The 19,022-nt window shown below is 54.4% G+C and overlaps 1 protein-coding gene across 5 annotated transcripts in view; it reads left to right on the forward strand.

Moving 5' to 3' along the window:
• The window catches only part of NUP210 (nucleoporin 210), a 109,341-nt gene that overhangs the window by 51,624 nt on the left and 38,695 nt on the right, over nt 1-19,022 (forward strand). For 4 of the 5 annotated variants that reach the window (XM_047096015.1, XM_047096017.1, XM_047096016.1 and 1 more), the window contains exons 15-20: nt 6,963-7,184; nt 9,317-9,490; nt 15,031-15,223; nt 15,753-15,859; nt 17,633-17,737; nt 17,820-17,921. In XM_047096015.1, coding sequence (XP_046951971.1) covers nt 6,963-7,184; nt 9,317-9,490; nt 15,031-15,223; nt 15,753-15,859; nt 17,633-17,737; nt 17,820-17,921 — 903 coding nt within the window. The remainder of the gene's footprint in view (nt 1-6,962; nt 7,185-9,316; nt 9,491-15,030; nt 15,224-15,752; nt 15,860-17,632; nt 17,738-17,819; nt 17,922-19,022) is intronic. The other variant, XM_047096014.1, reaches the window with a different exon arrangement.

The raw sequence follows: 19,022 nt of genomic DNA on the forward strand, positions 1-19,022 counted from the left end.
ACAGTCTAAAATAGCTGCTGGAGCTCCAGCTATCACATCTGTATCCCATGTAGCTAAAAGAGGAAAGAGCTTTCCTTTCAGCTAAGTTAGCTTCTTATAGTAGCCTTGTCAGGAGTTTAAAAGAACAGTTTCTACCTGCATCTCACTGGCCAGAACTAAATCCATTGGCCATACCTAGCTTCAACAGAGACCAGGAAATATTTTAGCTAGATACTTTTCTACCCTGACAAAATGAGTGTTCTTTTCTTTAAGGAAGGGGGGAGCATAGAAACTAGGAAAGCAACTATCAGTGACTGTTTGCTTGTCCATCCGTCAATTTACCCTGCAGATTGTCCCTGGGCACTTTGTTGGTACAGTCCAGGCTGGGGAGACAGAGATCCCGGGTGAAGTCCCATACTGTGCCCTGGGTGGCCACTGGTCTGTGGTGGAGGCAGCTGCTCAGACAACTGCAATGAGCATGACAGAGATAAGGAGGAGTCCCGAGGGGGACAGGTCACCAGCGAACACAGAAGGAGAAGGAGGGCATGGAGGCAGGAAGCTTGGCTGCTGAGAGCACTGGAAATGGTATTTCTCGGGTGAGATAAGAGGCTGGGAAGTCTCCCTGGGTCAGATCAAGGAGGGTTTTGAATGCTGGGCTAGGGGCTAGATATTTATTCTGTTCTCACCCAGCAGTGGGCAGCTGGTGAAGGTCAGGGGAGGACAAAATCAGGTCCACACATAAGATGGGCACCGCTCAGCTCTGGCCCCCACCCCCGACTTATGTGTACCTTCCTCCGTCTGTTTGGACTATGGAGGCCTTGTGCTTGCTGGCTACCTAATTCCCTCCGCGGTCCGCACCCCAGGTACTCTTCAGCTTTCGTCTGCTGCAGGGATCTGGAGACCCTTGACCCCCGTGCAGGTTACTCTCTGGGAGCCCCCAGTGCCCGGGTGTGAGGACCCCCCCTGGCTCCCCGTTCCCACGATGGAGGAGCCGTTCAGTACGGCTGAACACGATGACCCCGGAGCCGCTGGGATAGCCGGGGGAAGTGGGGCCTTCACTTCCAGCCACCCCGCCCCTCTCCTGCTGTCTTTTGGTCCTAGACCAAGCGTGAGTATCCTGTGAAGGGGCGCGTGCGTTCCATCTGCTAGAAATGTAAACCGTCCGCGCTAAGGGCCTCTGGATGTTTAGACTCACCCTCTTGGTTCTGCAAATCAGGAGACCGAGGCCCGGAGTAGACGTCTGGTCTGACGTGCACAGGCCCTCTCCTCTCTGGCTTTGCCCCTTCAAGTATCTGTGCTCTGACATCCACTGAGGAGCCCTTATGATTTATGAGCGTCCTTCGTTAGCAGTGGTGATTATTAACCTTTCTCCCTGGCACAGAATTCTCTGGCCCGTTTATGCCTGAATGGGAGGAGAATTACACGCGAAGGTGGTAATTCATAGTTTGGCAGCTGTTAATTATAGGACGTGCGGTGCCTTTACACAGTCTTTCCCTTTGGGCTTTGGCAGGGTTTACAGTGACCTGCTTTGCCCACAGTGAAGTTTTGCTGGTTGTAGCATCGACACACGGGGAAGAACAGGGGATCTGCAGTCGGAACAGACTGGATACACTTGGACACGTTGCTTCACTTTGCTGGGATTCGTGTTTTCCATCTGTAAAATGGGGATGATAAGGATAGTCGATAATAGCACGGGCCATTTTTTTTTTTTTTTAATGTTCACTTATGTTTGAACATTATGCGAGTGGGAGAGGGGCAGAGACCGCACAGAGGATCCGAAGCAGGCTCTGAGCTGTCAGTGCAGAGCCTGATGCAGGGCTCAAACTCATGAACCGAGAGAGCACAACCTGAGCTGAAGTCTGACACTCAAATGACTGAGCCACCCAGGTGCGCTAGCTCAGGTCATTTATTGAGCCCGTGTTGCTGGACATGTATTTGGGGCTTTCATTCACATTCCCTTGAATCTCTTTTTTTAAAAATTTATTTACTTATTTTGAGACAGAGAGGGAAAGAGAGAATCCCAAGCAGGCTCTGCACTGTCAGCACAGAGCACGATGTGGGTCTCCAACTCACACACCATGAGACCATGACCTGAGCCAAAGTCAAGATCAGAGGCTTAACCGACTGAGCCACCCAGACACCCCCTGCCCCCAACTCCTTGAATCTCTGTGGTAATCCCACGAGGTGCAAGTTCTTGTTATACCCATTTTACAGAATGCAGAGACTGAGCCTCCTAGAGGTTAACCTGCTTGCGGTCACACAGCTAGCCAGTAACAACTTCATTCTAGTTGTGGCGACAGAAACAAATGACTACATACAAAGTGATGGCAGGTAGTAATAAGGGCAGTTGAATGGGAAAGGAGGTAGCGGGTGACAAGAGGTTCTGCCTTACGGGATCAGAGAAGGCCTCTTGGAGGAGGTGATGTTTGAGCAAAGAGGCCTGAGTGGAGTAGGAGGGCCAGGGAGGAAAAGTCAAAGGCCCTGGTCATGCTTGGCCATTCACATGCAGAAAAAGGGCTATCTTGATGGTTTCAAAATCTGGGCATGCAACAAGGCAGAGTCCGGGTGGGGGCGCTCCAGGTTTTTTGAAATTGCCTGCGTCTACACACGTGCATATGTGTGCAGGGAGGGATTCCTGGAGAGTTGATAACCAATAGCAAATTCAGAAAAATATTGGGAAAAAAAAGTTAAAAGGACAGAATTCTCATTGACAAGTGATTCCCTTTCTTTGCTAAGGGTTTAATGTAAGTCCACAGCCAAGAGAAGCTGTGCCCCGTAGGCCTCAGCAGATCGTCACCCTGTGCCCCTCGAGGGCGTGTGCATCTTAAAGCTGTCACTCCGGTGACTCCCCTCCATAGCGAGGTGGCAACTGGCTGGGGCACTGCTCCGGGTCCAGGACTACGGGTGACAGCCAGGTGGTTGTCTGAATCTGTGAGCACGTCAGGTTCTTGGCAGTTGAGGATTTACACAGCCGCCGTGGGGGTGAGGGCATGGAGGGAGCTAGGTGAAGGGTCAGGGGGCCTTGAGGGGTGGGTCCGTCACCCCAGTCCTGGCAGGTGACTACAGAAATAGACTAACACCCTACAGTGAGTGGAGTTCACACATGCGGGGCCAAAATGGAAGGGGCTGGCTCTGTCTGAGCGCTGGGATGCTTTGGTTCAGCCCAGGCTTTATGACATCCCAGCAATACATTCCGGTCTCTACCCGCAGAGGGGTGGGAGACTGGATGTTCTGCCTCAAGCAGCACCAACACTCAGGGCTCCAAGGATTCTTGGAGAGGAGAGCTTGGGAGAGCCGGACCTGGACATAGCTGTCAAGTACTCTACGTTCTAGGCATTAAACTAAGGACTCCCTCGATCCGTGTTAGCGGTAGCCTCCACACTCCCAGCATGCTGGCCATTCTGAACCAGAAGCGGCCCCTGCCCAGGTGGACTCTGGGCTAATGCAGGCATGGCACCTGTGTGCATCTGTGCTGTGCCCACAGCAGACATAGCTGATGGATCCTGGCGCCCTTTACTGCCTGGTGCTGATTCCACCTTAGGAACCGGCTCCGTGGACCCCCACCCTCGCCAGCTGTTGAAAGGCAGTCAGAGGAACAGGTGTTTGTAACTCTTGTTCTAAAAGACGTGGGGAATCATGAGAGGTTAAGGTATCGTTGAGGCCAAGAGTAGGGGACAGGCACACACTTAGTCACTGCAGCTTTGTAATGACCCATCTGTCAGACACATTGGTCTGTTTCCAGGTGTCAGTTTTAGGGTTTGGTTTTTGTTTTTACTATTATGTATATGTAAGTTATATAGTTCCAGAGTTAAAGCTATATCAGAAAGATACTTAGGGGTGCCTGGTGGTCCAGTTAAGCATCCAATTCTTGGTTTCAGCTTGGGTCGGGGTCTCATGGTTCCTGAATTTGAGCCCCGCGTCGAGCTCTGAGCTGACAGTGCAGAGGCTGCTTCAGATTCTCTCTCCCCCTCTCTCTCTGCCCTTCTCTCTCAAAATAAATAAATAAAACTTAAAAAAAAAAAAAGAGAGATACTTAGAAATCTCACCTCCATTCCTTTTTGGGGAAGTCAAGAGTCACATGTAGACTTTTGACGTGCTGGGTGGGTCAGCACCCCTAACCCCTGCGTAGTTCAAAGGTCAAGTCTCTATACAAATATCAAATTGTTATGCTGTACATCTGAAACCAATGCTATATGTCAATTATATCTCAATAAAAAGTTAAGTAAAAAAGTGAGTAACTAAATAAATTCTTTAAAAAGAGTGCACATTTCCCTGCATACTCACCAGCACAGTGTGTGCTCAAACTTTTAAATTCTTGCTAATCATATGGCTACGAAATAGTATCACGGGGTCGCCTAGGTGGCTCAGTTGGTTGAGCATCTGACTTTGGCTCAGGTCATGATCTCATGGTTCATGGGTTCAAGCCCCACATCGGGCCCTGTGCTGACAGCTCAGAGCCTGGAGCCTGCTTCGGATTCTGTATCTCCCTCTCTCTCTGACCCATCCTCCTCTCATGTTCTGTCTCTCTCTCTCTCTCTCAAAAAATAAATACACATAAAAAAAAATTAAAAAAGAAAAAAGAATCTAGGGGCAGGGCGCCTGGGTGGCTCAGTTGGTTGAGCATCAGACTTTGGCTCAGGTCATGATCTCATGGTTCGTGGGTTCAAGCCCCACATCAGGCTCTGTGCCGACAGCTCAGAGCCTGGAGCCTGCTTCAGATTCTGTGTCTCCCTCTATCTCTGACCCATCCTCTACTCATGTTCTGTCTCTCTCTCTCTCTCTCTCTCTCTCTCAAAAAATATATATGCATTAAAAAAAAATTAAAAAAAAAAAAAGAATCTAGGGGCAGGGTGCCTCGGTGGCTCCGTAGGTTAAGCAGCAGACTTCAGCTCAGGTCATGATCTCACAGTTTGTGAGTTTGAGTCCCACATCGGGCTCTGTGCTAACAGCTCAGAGCCTGGAGCCTGCTTCAGATTCTGTGTCTCCCTCTCTCTCTGCCCCTCCCTGCTCATGTTCTGTCTGTCTCTCTCAAAAATAAATAAACATTAAAAAAAAAAAAGAAATAGTACCACAGAGTCATTGTAATTTCCCCTGTCTTTTTTAAAAAAATATTCTTGTTTTCTCTACGTTTTGCATTTCTCATACAGTTTGATTGCTGTGGTTATAGAAGAAAGCAGTCCCTACCTTTAATGAGCCCTTAGGCTGATCAGAGACGTAGGCCGCCAGACCAATCATTTCCTTGCAGGATGCTGACACGAGGCAAAGCAGGGACCAGAGAATGAGCTGTCTGCCTTGGCAGGCTGGACGTCATCGGGTGAGGGAGGAAGTGGGGGCTTCTTGGAGAAAGGAGTAGGTAAGGGGACAGGGTCAGTGGGGTGGCTTCTGTGAGGGCTAGTCTAAAGGCGGGACTAGGAGAGATGAGGCGAGGGCTACCCTGGAAGAGCCCGAATCCTGGGCTAACTAAGCCTTTCTTCCGAGGACAACAGGTGCTACAGAATGGTTTAGTGCAGGAGTGACGGGGTCAGATCTGTGCTTTCAGAAGGGACATCTGGAAGTTCTTGGAGGGTAGAGTGGGGTCCAACAGGGAAGCCCGCTGGTAAGTAAGTAGTTGGGGCAACCTCAGCGAGACCCTCTGGAGCAGAGCAGGTAAGCCCCAGCAGGGAGCCAGGGAGCAAGGCTGCGGGACCCCTCAAAGAGACCCCAGCTGTGTCTGTGGCGGGAGGTGTCCTTGGGCAGAGCAAACCACGTCTTCCTGGCGAAGCTGGCCCTCTCCCTGATGTTGGATGGGAATGGCACCCTTTCTTATAGACTCTAAGCTCTGCCCTTGTCTGTGCAGGGAGGCCCTGGGACCCTCAGCACAAAGATTGTGAAAGCAGATGAGGGTTTTTATAAAAAAAAATTTTATTTTGTTTTATTTTAAAGCTTATTTATTTTTGAGAGAGAGAGAAAGCACGTGCTCAAGTGGGGAAGGGGCAGATAGAGAGGGAGACACAGAATCCCAAGCAGGCTCCAGGATCTGAGCTGTCAGCACACAGCCTGATGTGGGGCTCAAACCCACGAACCACGAGTTCATGACCTGAGCTGAATTCGGACGCTTAACCGACTAAGCCACCCAGGCGCTCCTAAAAAATTATTTTACTTTGTCCTTATTTGTTGAGTACTTTTAGGACTTAACGTTCACTCTTTCCTTCAGCAAATAATGATTGAGCACCGACTATGGGCCAGGCACTGTTCTAAGTGCTGGGGACAAAACAGGCAAAAAAGTCTTGCCCCCTCCCCTTCCCCCCAAAGCTTATCCATACGTTGTAGAAAGTGTGGGAGAGTCTGCGGAGGAAAAAGGAAACAAACCGCCAGCAAGGACAGGCTGCCTGCGTTTCCCTCCGTCTTCTGGTGTGTTTCTTTGTAGGATGGCTTTATGCTTTTTAAAGCCACGTGGCTGTGATCAAACTGGAGTCAGTTTTGTATCCGGCTCTTTGTAAGTGCTGCCTCGGGGACCCGTGGAACCTCCCATTGTGTGGATGTACCACGTTTATTTACCCAGCCCCGCACTGTGGATTTCAGATTGTTGCCTATGATTTGCTATTGTAGGTAATAGTGTGACGAACGTCTCTTTGTGCGTGAATCTGTTTCTGTCCTTCCTGTTCTGTTTAGGTTAGATTCCAGGTGAGGAGTTCCTGGGTTCCAGGGCAAGTGCTGGGGGTATTTTCAAGGCTTTTACTGATTATTTTACAGAAGAGGCAAGTCTCTTTAGCCCTCCCCTCAGCGGCATATCAGAGAGTGAGGACACAGTTCTTCCCAGAGCCTTCCTATGGATCTTGACAACAGTCCTGGTAGTGTTGCTGATGAGCAGACTGAGTTCCAGAGAGGACTTGGGGCTTGCCTGACCTCTGCAGGGGCGAGTCGGCAGCAGGGCGAGGCCTCACCTGCACAGGCCTCCCAGAGGAATGCTGCCTCTCCTTTCCCCCTCACCCCCCCCCCCACAGGCTGTTGACCCCTCCTCCGTCGCCTTGGTGACCCTTGGCTCCTCAAAGGAGATGCTGTTCGAAGGAGGTCCCAGACCCTGGGTCCTCGAGCCTTCCAAATTCTTCCGGAACATCACCTCTGAGGACACAGACAGCATCAGTCTGGCTCTCTTTGGGCCCTCTGCCTCCCGGAATTACCAGCAACACTGGATCCTCGTGACCTGCCAGGCCTTGGGCGAGCAGGTAGGAACATGGCTGTCCCTAGACCCACCTTGCCCAGAGGGAGACGGGTGCAGAGTCGTGTTGCCTGAGTACCCTGCTGTGCTCACAGCACCATTTCACAGACAGGCAAACTGAGGATCAGTGAGGTGGAAGGACTGAGTAGACACAGGCAGGTTGGTCTGGGGGCAGCAGCTGGGACCCTCCTGACCCATGGCGGCTTTGCTAGAGCCAGTCAGTCTCAGCTCCCTCTCCACTAGTGGGGGGACCTCTTGTCTCTCTGGACTTCACCATTTCCTGCCACCAAATCAGACGATGGGACGAGATCGGGGGTCACAGTCAGAGGCCTCCGAGGTTCAGGCGGATATCATAAATGAGTGAGGCCTCAGCCCAGATTTGGCAGATTGTTTTTGGTGTTTCAGGATAAGCCAGGAATCCCAGTAGTTTTTCTTCTTCTTTTTTTTTTCTGTGAAATCTCTTGATTTTTGTTTTTCACAATGCTGAATGAAAACTGAAAAAATTAGGAGACTGGGTGGACCAAACACAACACGTCTGTGGCCGAACTCTCCTGGGGCTAGAGCCACACCAGAGCCCCTGTGTGAAGGACTGGGCTGGACGGGGTGGCAGCTTACCCATCCGGTCCCTGTGCCTGGCCCTCTGGAGGCTCAGGGCCGCCCGCCAATTTGCTTCTAGCAGGGATGTAGCCCTCCATTCACAGGGTGCCCCGGAGCCGGGAAACAGAAAGAGGGTGGGAGGCCAGCGTGACCCAAGAAAGAAGGAGAGGGGCGCCTGGGTGGCTCAGTCGGTTGAGCATCCAACTCTTGATTTTGACTCAGGTCACGATCCCAGGTTCGTGGGTCGAGCCCCATGTCAGGCTCTGCACGGATCATGGAGCCTGCTTAGATTCTCTTTCTCCCTCTGCCCCTCTCCCCCACTCTTGTGTCCTCTCTCTCTAAAATAAAATTTAAAAAACGTTAAAAAAAAAAAAAGAGAACACATGTCTTCAGGGAAGTGGAGAATCCCCTTGCATGTGTAATAGTGTCAGCTGGTGTTAAAACACACATGCACCCTCCCCCGCCAAGGTACCCTTTCATAAGGGTACCCCAAGCTTGCCACACGGAGACTCCCTTGGTGTGAGCAGAAAAGAAGCACAGTGAAAGACCCTGATTCCCGCTGGCTTTGTCTTTTTTAACTAATAAGTAAAAGAAATGCAAATAATACCATGAGGATAAACCCAGTCCAGAACTAAGCTAGAGAGCTTTCTTCTCCCTGACTCGGCTTGCTCGTCCGCATCCCCCCCTGGGCCATAGGGGTTGGGCCTCTGAACAGAGGCGCCTCCGGGAGCCTTCCACTCCTGTGCCGTGTGCCTCAGTTCCTTGGGACGTCGGGGTGGAGGCCGAGAGCCTACAGGGCAGCATGGAAACCGCCCTCCGTCCTGTCTTGGGATCAGGAAGGCTGAGGGGCTCTGGGCCGGACCACATGTCCTAAAGAAAGTGCGTGTCATTTCAGGGGCCTGGGGCACTCTCTGGGGATGGACCGTTAGCTGCGGTCATAAAACTCGGGCCTGCGCTTGATTTCTGATGCCCCAGCTCTCAAAGCAGACTCAAGCTTCCCTCTTTTCTGGCACCTTTAATTTTGGCCTCTGCAGCGGCCAGCCGAGCTTCTCTCAAGAAGGAAGGTGTGCAGGCCAAGGCCCCCCACGGCCCTTCTCCCGTCCGGCTGCCATGAGGGCCTCTGTCCGTCGGCACACGCCCTCCCACACCTGCACCTTACTGTGATGAATCCTCCAAAGTCAGTGCGGGCTCCTCCTTTAGAAAACCCACAGGCTTGTGAATTCGCTTAGTCAACTATGAGGTGTTCGCAGGGTCCTGCACAGCTGCGAGGTGTCACCGATCCGCCTCCTCCCTGGCTCACGGAGCGGGCAGCGTTCGGCCGGCATTTGTAGAGGGCATCAGAGCCCCCGCGGGAAGGCCTCTCGCAGGTTGAAAGAGCACACTGCCACACGTATGTCACTGGACCTTTGTAACCCCCTGGTGGGGTAGCTCTCACCTTCCCATTCTACGGAGCAGCAAACCGAGTCCAAGGTTGCTGGGTGGGGAGGCCAGGCTCACGGTGGAGCAGGCACTCGGACCCTGAGTGCTCCTGTGCCCCGCCAGGTCATCGCCCTCTCGGTGGGGAACAAGCCCAGTGTCACCAACCCCTTCCCCGCGCTGGAGCCCGCCGTGGTGAAGTTCGTCTGCGCCCCGCCCTCCAGGCTCACCCTGACGCCCGTCTACGCCAGCCCCCAGCTGGACCTGTCGTGCCCGCTACTGCAGCAGAACAAGCAGGTGGTGAGTGGGCGATTCTCGCGGGGGGCGGCGGGGGTGTGGTGACGAGGACGGGTCAGCACTGTGCCACCTCCCCTCCGTGCACGGGGCCTGCTTTTGTCCGGCTTTTACGTATCCGGGGGCTGTGTTTCAAACGTAAATGTGGGAGGGGGAAGAAAGTCACTCGGGGGTTCTTCTGACGAGTGGGGCTGGAAGGTGAACCCACGGGCCTGGAGCACCTGGGCTTCTGGCCAGTGTAGCCCTCCACGCCAGGACACCCAGAGATCGGGTGACAGATGTGGAGGACTTAGAAGCCCTGCTGTTCAGGGTCAGGGGTACGGACATATCATAATATGGGCCCCAGCCCCCAGCCCCTTCACAGAGGAGGAGACTAGGCAGGTTTCTTTCCCTTCATTCCTTCACCGTGTATTTGTTGAGCACCTTCTCAGTGTGAGGCACAGAACTCGGGGTTCTAGAATACAGGAGTACTCCGGTTGGGGAGACACCTGCCCCACGGAGGTGACAGCAAGAGCAGGAGGCCTGCAAACAGTAGGCAAGACGGACAGAAGGTGGGAAGTGCTGTGGAGCAAGTGAGGCAGGGTGCGGGACGGCTGCCACGGGAGGCCGCTTCAGATGGAGCCAGGAAAGGCCTCCGTGAGGAGGGCACATACCGTGTCAGGAGATGCCAGCCAAGAAGAGCTGAAGGAAGGGTGTTCCGGGCAGGTAGAATAGCAAGTGCAAAGGCCCTGGGGTTAGCCTGGGGTCTCTGCATCCCTGCTGCCCATGCAGCAATCAGAACCATCGTGTGTTCTCTGACACAGCTCTCACCTGTGTGCCTTATTCCCCATCGCCAGACCATCTGTGAGGCCAGGCTCATTGCATCCCCTTCATGAGTTTGTCCACGAGGCCCGGAGGTGGGCAGGGTCCCAGAGGCCCTACATCTGCCCGGCTCCCAAGTTTAGTGCCCCCTCTTTGGTCCTTGCAGCTCCTTCTCTTCTCCCGGCCCCAGCCCTGTGATCAGCTCCCCCCGCTCCAAGGCATGTCCAGCTGCCCCCTGCCTTGGTGGCTCCTGAGGGCCCCATTCTGGGGATGGGAGCCCCTCACCTCTTTGCTGCTTGCCCTGAGAGCGCTCAGTGCATCTCCTCTGTGCACCTGACGGAAGCTTTCTGAGGCTGTTTCTGTGGGCAGCCTCTCCCACCACCCGCAGAGAGATTTGGGATTTGGCTCCCCGTGGGTGAAGCAGGAGGATGGCTTTGTGTTTTGTTGAAGTGCATTTCTTTGATGCTCTGCGGGAGGTCCCAGACTCCAGTGTCTAAGACTTGGGACCACTCCTGCCTGTCTGACGTGTGACTCTTGGCCTCCATGTCCCCTGCGAGTTTAGTTGGCTTTTCTTCCTGCTGTTCTGGTGGGCTTCTGTCTTCTCTCAGGCTTTCCTGATTGCTCAGCTCGGAGACACATGGGCGTGTGAGCCCCTCTGCTGCCCCCAATGCCGGTCCCTTACGGGTCAGTGCCTCCACAGCATCAGTTACAAATGAGGACGCTTTGCGCCCAGCGTCGGGGCATTCTCCCACCTACCCCGTGGGGGCCGGGCACCCATGTTCCCTCTTGACAGGTGAGGAGAACTGGCCCCGAGCCTAGAGCCCCTCTGGAGGCTTGTCACCATGACGCCTCATTTAGCCCTAGCTCAGGCCTGGGTGTTACTGGAAGGGAGCAGGTGGCTGTCATTCCCAAGCTGAAAATCTGTGTGTTCAGGACTTTTCTGCCTCCTGACTTTGGGGGCTGTTGAGGCGAATGTCCTGAAAGGGTCACATTTTAAAACACTTTTATGTATTTAAAAAAAAATTTTTTTTAATGTTTATTTATTTTTGAGAGAGAGAGAGAGAGACAGAGCATGAGCAGGGGAGGGGCAGAGAGAGAGGAAGACAGAGAATCCCAAGCAGGCTCCAGGTTCTGAGCCATCAGCACAGAGCCCAATGCCGGGCTTGAACCCACAAGCTGCGAGTTCATGACCTGAGCTGAAGTCGGACACTTAACCGACTGAGCCACCCAGGCACCCCAACACTTTTATGTATTAACAAATTACCTCTTTATAAGGAGTATAGTCCTGCTAAGTCTGGACTCTTCTGGAAAAGCCGCTCTGCTGGTCCACCGAGTGTGAGGTCACAAGCCAGACAGCAGCTGACATCAGTAGGCACTGACAGCTGGGCCTGAATTCTTCCTTGAATGACAATGGGTGACAGCGGTCCCCTAGGGTTGTAGGGGAGAAGCGTGACTGGTAAATGTTACACTTTAACCTTCTCCTCTGCTTAGACCCAGCCAACAGCTTCCCGCGCCCCCAGAGCAAAAGCCAAGCCCCTTCTATAACCCGTAGTCTCTGAGCTCCGGTCCCCATTAATCCACCACCCTGCTCTTCCTGTCCTTGGACACCCTGTCATACCCTGAGCATACCAGAACGTGCCCTGCATGCATCCCGAACTTACTGTGCCTCTGGCTTCTCTCTACTCCTGTGTCCCCAAGCCTCCCTCCCTGCCTCCCTCAGTTTTTTATTCAAATGTTACCCCTTGCAGTTAGGGAGTCCTCAGCCTTTAGACCTTACCTAAAGTTTCTCCCTTCCCTCAACATTTCATATTCCAGTTCCCTGTTCCCCTGCCCCCGAGCTCTGCACATCATCTAATGCTGTAGAATTTACATATTTATCTTATTCTCTGCGAGTCTCTAGAAAAGACCTCAGCTCATGCTAGGAGCTCAGTAAATGTGATGGATGAATGAACACAGAAACATGCACACCATGCCAGTGTCCCTGTGCCTTCTGGCCCTGACTCTTGCAGGCTCAAATGTCTGGAGAAGCCAAGAGGGGCACTGCTGAAGAAAGGGGGCTGGGGGTAGGGGGGTGGGTGGTGCAGGCCTGGAGAGCAGGTGCCCCTCCATAGTGATGGTCTGCCCAGCTCGACTCTAGCCCATTGAACCCAAGGCTGGTCAAACCTTCTTATTTTCAAAGAAAAAACCAGGCAGATCTATATGTATCTTCCCTGTCTTTGCACGTCGGGCATTTGCCAAGTGAGCCGTGTCTGGCCGTCTGTTGGCTGTGACCTCTGGGTCAGCGCAGGGTTGTCTCTCTTGACGGAAAGATGACAGTCAAGGCAGCAGAGCACGGATCTGAATTGGCTTGCGTGTGTCGTAGATCCCGCTTGCCAGGAAATAATGGACTTCAAACACAGAATTGCCGTGTGATCCATCAGCCCTGGAGTTCCAGAGCTGTGAGCCGATCGGGCACGGCCCCTGCGATTTATGATCTCACTAGGGGACCTTGAGAAAGCTGTATCCCTGCCATGCATCCTGGGTACAGTATCAATTTAATTTTATACCTCTCCAAAGCCAGAGGCCACCCGAGACGTGTTTGCTGAGTAAATTACTGGCGAGGCCACACACCAGAATGGAGCTGACCAGTCAGAGTGACAAAGTGGAACCAGACTCCGGCCTGACCCCAGCCCTCTGCACGGGTCGTCCTGTGTTCAGCTCACTATGGCTGAGCACCTGTCGTGTGCCAGGAGACTGATTAGCGGGGGCTCGGATGGAGCCTGACTGGTGTACCGGGGAGAGGCCTCACGGTCAGGGGAGGCTGCACAGTCACGGGGGAGGCCTGTGCGCTTTAAAACCAGACCAACAGTGTTCCACCCCTAAACCTGTGTGACCTCGGGCAACTTGCTTAATGTCTCTGAGCCGCCGCCTTCCCATTTGTAGAATGGGGATGATGCTGTTCCCCCAGATGCCCACTGGAAGGATCCAAGCATGCTTGGAGCAGACTGTTAACATCCTTCCCTGGGAGCACAGGGGGAGGGAAGGGCATCGGCTTCCCACCCAGGACGCATCTCGGGGAAAGAGTGGGGCCACTCCCGTCCCTGCCCGTGGTTGTAGCTCCTGACCGAAGCCAGCATCCCCAATTGATTGGGCTGTGACCTGCAGTGAAAATTTGCAGCGTGCTTGGGCTCGGTGTTCTCTGGAGGCAAGAGAGCTAGAAGGACTTGTGGCCGAGCCCTCACGGTGCCGGTCGGTAGTTCGGTGACAGCATCGGTCTGGACAGGCGAGGCGAGGCTGCGGGAACAGACAAGCACAGATCGCGTAATTCACACAGCACGGTTCACTTCTTGCACGTCCTGCGTGTGCACCGTGGTGGCGGGGGGACCCTGCTTCATGTCGCTGTTCCCATCCTTCCAGGGCGTGGTGAACGTGGTTGGGTGCCACTGCAGAGAGAAGGAGGCGGCACTCCCTGGCGGGTTGTGTTCTGGCCATTAAGGCTTCCCCCGGAATTGTTGTCAAGTCCCGTTTCACCTTTCACGGGTCAAAGCAAGTGACACGGTCACTCCTAACTTGCAAAGGCCAAAACAGTGCGGTCCTCGCTCCTGGCCCCGTGCATGCATCAGTGGGTATGTCGGGGGACACTGCGCACGACTGCCCATGTCCCTGCCTGCACGTTTGTTACAGTGAGCCGACCTCTTGCAAATGGTCTCATACGACCCTTGGTTAAAACAGAGTCCTGGGAGGTGGTCCTGTTGTGACTCCCACTGGCTTGCCTGGGGTGGTGACAGGCCGAGCTTCCAGGCCAGGCAGGGGGACGCGGACGCCTATGTACCTAGAGTCCCTGCTTCACTACCTGCCCCACCTGCCCCCTTGCCAGGAGGCGGGGAGGGTGGGGGATGAACCAGCATCTGGGAGGAAGGAGGGCGACTTGGCTTGGGTTGCCTAGGGTGGGTTTGCCTGGGGAGCAAGAGGTAATGGTAGAGTGGTTAGTAATTCAGGGTTTGGAGCTCAACCCCGAAGGGTGTGCCACTCATTCTCGGAGTTGCCTTTTATTTGTTCCTTTTCTTCCCTGGGACTCTGCTTCCTCACCCTTTATATAGGGACGACAGCTCCCATCTCATTGGGATATTTAAGGATCAGGTGAGAACTTGGCTCTGCAAGGAGCCTTGCAAGCCAAATGGCTCTGGAACATTTTGGAGGTTGTAACTGGCGTTCCTATGAAACCCAGGTGGGGGCAGCCTTCCTCTTGGAGGGGCTCGGTGGGGCAGGGAGGAGGTAGCAAGGATTTGGAAAGGTGAGGCCAAGAGAGGAAGGAGAGAGCAGCCTGGCTGGGGGAAGGCTCTAGGGAGGGGTGTCTTGACCTCGGCACTCCTGACCTTTGGGGCCAGATCCTTACTTCTTGAGGGCTGTCCTGTGCATTAGAGGGTGTTAGGCAGCATCCCTGACCTCTACCCACTAGATGCCTGTTGCACCCCCACCCAGCTATAAAAATCAAAAATGCTTTCAGATATCGCCAAGGCCTCCTTGAAAGGGCAAACTGGTCCCCCCTAGAGGACCACGGGGTGGACTAAGACACCAGGTTGGACCAGCCTATGAAGCATCTTGACTGCTGCACAGCAGTAGTTCGTGACTTGCCCCCCTCCATCGCCAGGATGCTGGGAGCCCTTCCGAAGGCAGTCAGCCAGGTTCAGGGTGCACCGCATGGTCAAGAGTGGCTGTGCCCAGGCCTGGGCTTGGCCACGACGTCTGACTTTTGCTTCTCGCAGGTTCCAGTCTCCAACCACCGCAACCCCCTGCTGGACCTGGCCGCCTACGACCAGCAGGGCCGCAGATTCGACAACTTCAGCTCTCTGAACATCCAGTGGGAGTCGACCAGGCCGTCGCTGGCCAGCATCAACCTTGACCTGCCCATGCAGCTGGTGGCCCGGGACGATGGGAGCGGCCAGAAGAAGTTGCACGGTGAGCTGGGTGGTGAGCCTGACGACCCAGGTCAGGAGGACAGGGTGTCGTGAAACCCCAGACAGACGAGAGGGGTGCTGAGGAGGGCTGGCGGCTGTTGGGGGCTTTTGTCGGGGACTCCCCTTTATCCAGAATGGAAAGGAAGCAAGTTCACTCCTCTGCTTTGATCCTGCACAGACGTTCTGTGAGGCAGGAACTGGAATTTCTATTTCAGGGATGGGGACACGGGCTCAGGGTGCACAGCAGGTGAGTCTCCCATCCCCGGTTGTACGAATCAGCCAGCCTCTGGGACCCATGCTGCTCTGAGTCATGCTGCCTTCACAGACCCCTCGGCAGCCACACATGGAGTCCCGTGCAGCTCCCCGAAGCTGCACCGTGGGCCTTTTGCTCAGGGCCCGCTAACTCTTATGGTGCATGCAGTTTAAACAGACTCAGTGATGTATGTTTAGGACTATGGAGATTTAAGACTGCAAATCACAGGGAGGCAGGGGGCAAAACCCGACACCCGTTCTCCTCTCCCTGGACTCAGGTTTGCAGGCCATCTCGGTGCACGAGGCGTCGGGAACCACAGCCATCTCCGCCACTGCGACTGGCTACCAGCAATCCCACCTCAGCACGGCCAGAGTGGTGCAGCCGGTACGTCCCCAGCCCCGCCGGTGGCGGGGAGGCCCCCGTGTCTGCCCGCATCCTGTCCGGCCTCCCAGTGTCCTGAGTCCCTTTGCTGGGTTGCACCCTCTGTTCACTAACCCATCCCTGAATCGAGCGCCTTCCCTCTGGCTTCTGGCCGCCAGTACCCCTGCCCCACACGCCTGGCGTTCAGGCAGTCTGGCCCTGTCACCTTGAGGCCCCGGCGCACAGCTTTGGGAGCCCTCAGCCTCGTCTGTCCAGCCTGTTTCCCGCCCCGCCCCCCACCCGTGGCCCTGACCTCAGACCCCGCCCGAGGTTGTGCCCAGGTGGCTCGGGCTTCTGTGCCTTTGCAGCTCCAGTCCCCGCTGCCTGGAATGCTGTCCCCTCACTCCCTTACTTCCTGTTTGTTAGGCTCAGCCACAGTGTCAGCCTCTGGGAAGCAGCCCTGAACCCTGGGCACACAGTAGCTGCCCAAGGCCTCAGATCCCCCTGTGCGCCTCTGGTATGGTACAGACACCCCTGCACATACAAACTGTTGCCATCGTCTGCACACGCTTGGGTCAAGGCCCGCTGACCCGAGCCTCCCCACCCCGGCATCTCATGGGCCCCCCGCAGAGGCACTGCTTCTGGGTGGCAAATGGGTGCATGGAAGGGCTCCCCAAGAGCGGTCCTGCTGAATGATACCCACACCAACGTGGGTTTTGAGTAGGGTGAAGGCAGCAGATAATGGCTGGAAGGAGAGGGTGGGATGGGGTTCCAAGGGACCCTAAGTTCCAGCAGACGGGGCTTGAAATTGTCTCCTGGGTGGTGGGGGGAGCAAGGGGGTGGAGACCCCAGTGGGAGCGGCACTGAGGCTGGCCCTGAAGGAGCACACCTACGCCCCTGGTGGCTTCAGCCCTGGGTTGTCCGTCCCCCCCTGCACAGGGAGTCCTTTGGCTGTGGGTGGCCTCGCGGGCCTCCCCCTCCAGGGCATCTGCACTTAGGCTCGTTAGCCTGTGGGCTTTTCTCTAGCAGTACTGCTCACGCCTTCACTTCTGGGTGTCTGCTCATTTGAGAGTCCCCCCCCCCACCCCCCTCGCCCCTACCTGGCCCTTCGCCGCCTTCACAACCTGTCCTACGTGCTGACACAGGCCATTCGTTTACTGTCCCTTGTAATGTAATCCTGACATTGGATTAAATTTGCATCATTGCCTGAGGACCGCTGTCGAACCCCCAGGGCTAGCACAGGGCTGGGCGGGGGCGGGTGCTGAAGCAGGTGAGTACAGGGCCGGGTTGGGTCCAGCACTCTCCCTGGAAGGACAGGCAGCGGCTTCGCATATGGATACGGGCAGCACCCAGGGGAGTGAGGGCTGTGCTGCATCCCCCATGAGCCCCCCGTGAGGACGCCTCCACGCCCCCTCCTCTCAGCACCTATATGCTGTTTGCCCGTGTCCCCGTCCCTCACACAGGGCACTGCAGCAGGTCATCTGCTGTGCACCCCCACTTTCCTGGAGTGCATGGGAATCACCACTCTCATGGGGCCGGGCCACCTGGGGTGGGGCACTGGCCTTGGCAGAATTCTGGTTGCCTCAAAGGAATGTGTCCTCTAACCTGGGCTTAAAACATGATGGTTTTACTGGGGCTTATGTCCCCAACATAATGAGTGCCCTGGGTGTGACGCCAGGACCTGGGGTTTCTATGCTCCTTCAGGGCAGGAGTCGGTGGGGGTGGGGGGGCGACCCGCAGACTGGCCAGGGTTGGGCCGTTGCCTTTGGATCTAATAGCACTGCCTCACCCCTTCAGCACGACCCTCTCACGCCTGTGTCGGCCTCCATAGAACTCATCCTGGTGGAGGACGTGAGGGTGAGCCCGGAAGAGGTGACCATCTACAACCACCCCGATGTGCAGGTACGGTCCCTTCCACCTGCCACCTGGGCGTGACCCACGGGGGGGCCTCGCCTTCAACACCCAGGCCCACCCTTCCTTGCAGGCTGAGCTGCACATCAGAGAAGGCTCTGGCTACTTCTTCCTCAACACCAGCACCACAGACATCATCAAGGTGACCTACCAGGAGACCAGGGGCGTGGCCACGGTGAGTACGGGCCCATCTCCACCTTCCTTGTCATCCCTCGTCCGGTGGCCTTGTGGTTATCAGATTGGTTGTGTCAGAAGCAGACGCTTAATCGCAGCAGATGCGACTTGTAACGTCTTCAGAGTCTCTGATTCATTGTTCGCGAAACTTCCATCATTTGTGACTTTTGTTCCTTCTCTGCAAACTACCCACACTCTTAGTTAGCTAATGGTTTCCTGTCAATCAGTCTTTGAATTAAAACATTATCGTATAAACACAAGTCTGACAACCGTAAGGAAGATTGCTTTTTTTAAAACAAAGTTTACTGATTTATTTTGAGAGAGGGAGAGAGAAGAGAGAGTGGGAAACAGGCTCTGTACTGTTAGCACAGAGGCCAACACGGGGCTCGATCCCACGAACTGTGAGATCGTGACCTGAGCCGAAGTTAAGAGTTGGACGCTGAACCGACTGAGCCGCCCCAGGCGCCCCAGGAAGATTGCTTTTGAAAGATGTATCTGCTTTTTGTGTTTTTCCATATTCCTTTCTTGACCTTCTTCCTATTCTTGCAAATATTGACTTAGCTGTGGCTGTGATATGGAAGAATTTAGTATTCTGCTTTGGTCACTGGTTACACCCTTAGTTTTTTTATCCCCCCCGTGTTGCTCTGTAGGCTGGCTGATTATTTCTATGCTGTCATTTGTACTTAGCCATTCTCTCTTTGTAGAGCATTTCAGTTGTTTAAATCTCTCTCTCTCTCTCTTTTTTTAAATAGGCCTATAGTTGTAGCAAAGGGTAAAAACAAACACCAGTATCCTAAATGTCTGCATACTGCACAATGAGTTATTTTTGCAGTTGTGAAAACCGAACTTCCTTTATTTTATTTTTTTTTTTTTAACGTTTATTTATCTTTGGGACAGAGAGAGACAGAGCATGAACGGGGGAGGGGCAGAGAGAGAGGGAGACACAGAATCGGAAACAGGCTCCAGGCTCTGAGCCATCAGCCCAGAGCCTGACGCGGGGCTCGAACTCCCGGACCGCGAGATCGTGACCTGGCTGAAGTCGGACGCTTAACCGACTGCGCCACCCAGGCGCCCCCGAACTTCCTTTAAAATAAACTCACTA

The sequence above is a fragment of the Lynx rufus genome, unplaced genomic scaffold (genome assembly GCF_022079265.1).
Source record: "Lynx rufus isolate CCGP_SWC_20201006 ecotype Redwood Valley unplaced genomic scaffold, mLynRuf1.p SCAF_4, whole genome shotgun sequence".
NCBI classification, from domain to species: Eukaryota; Metazoa; Chordata; class Mammalia; order Carnivora; family Felidae; genus Lynx; species Lynx rufus.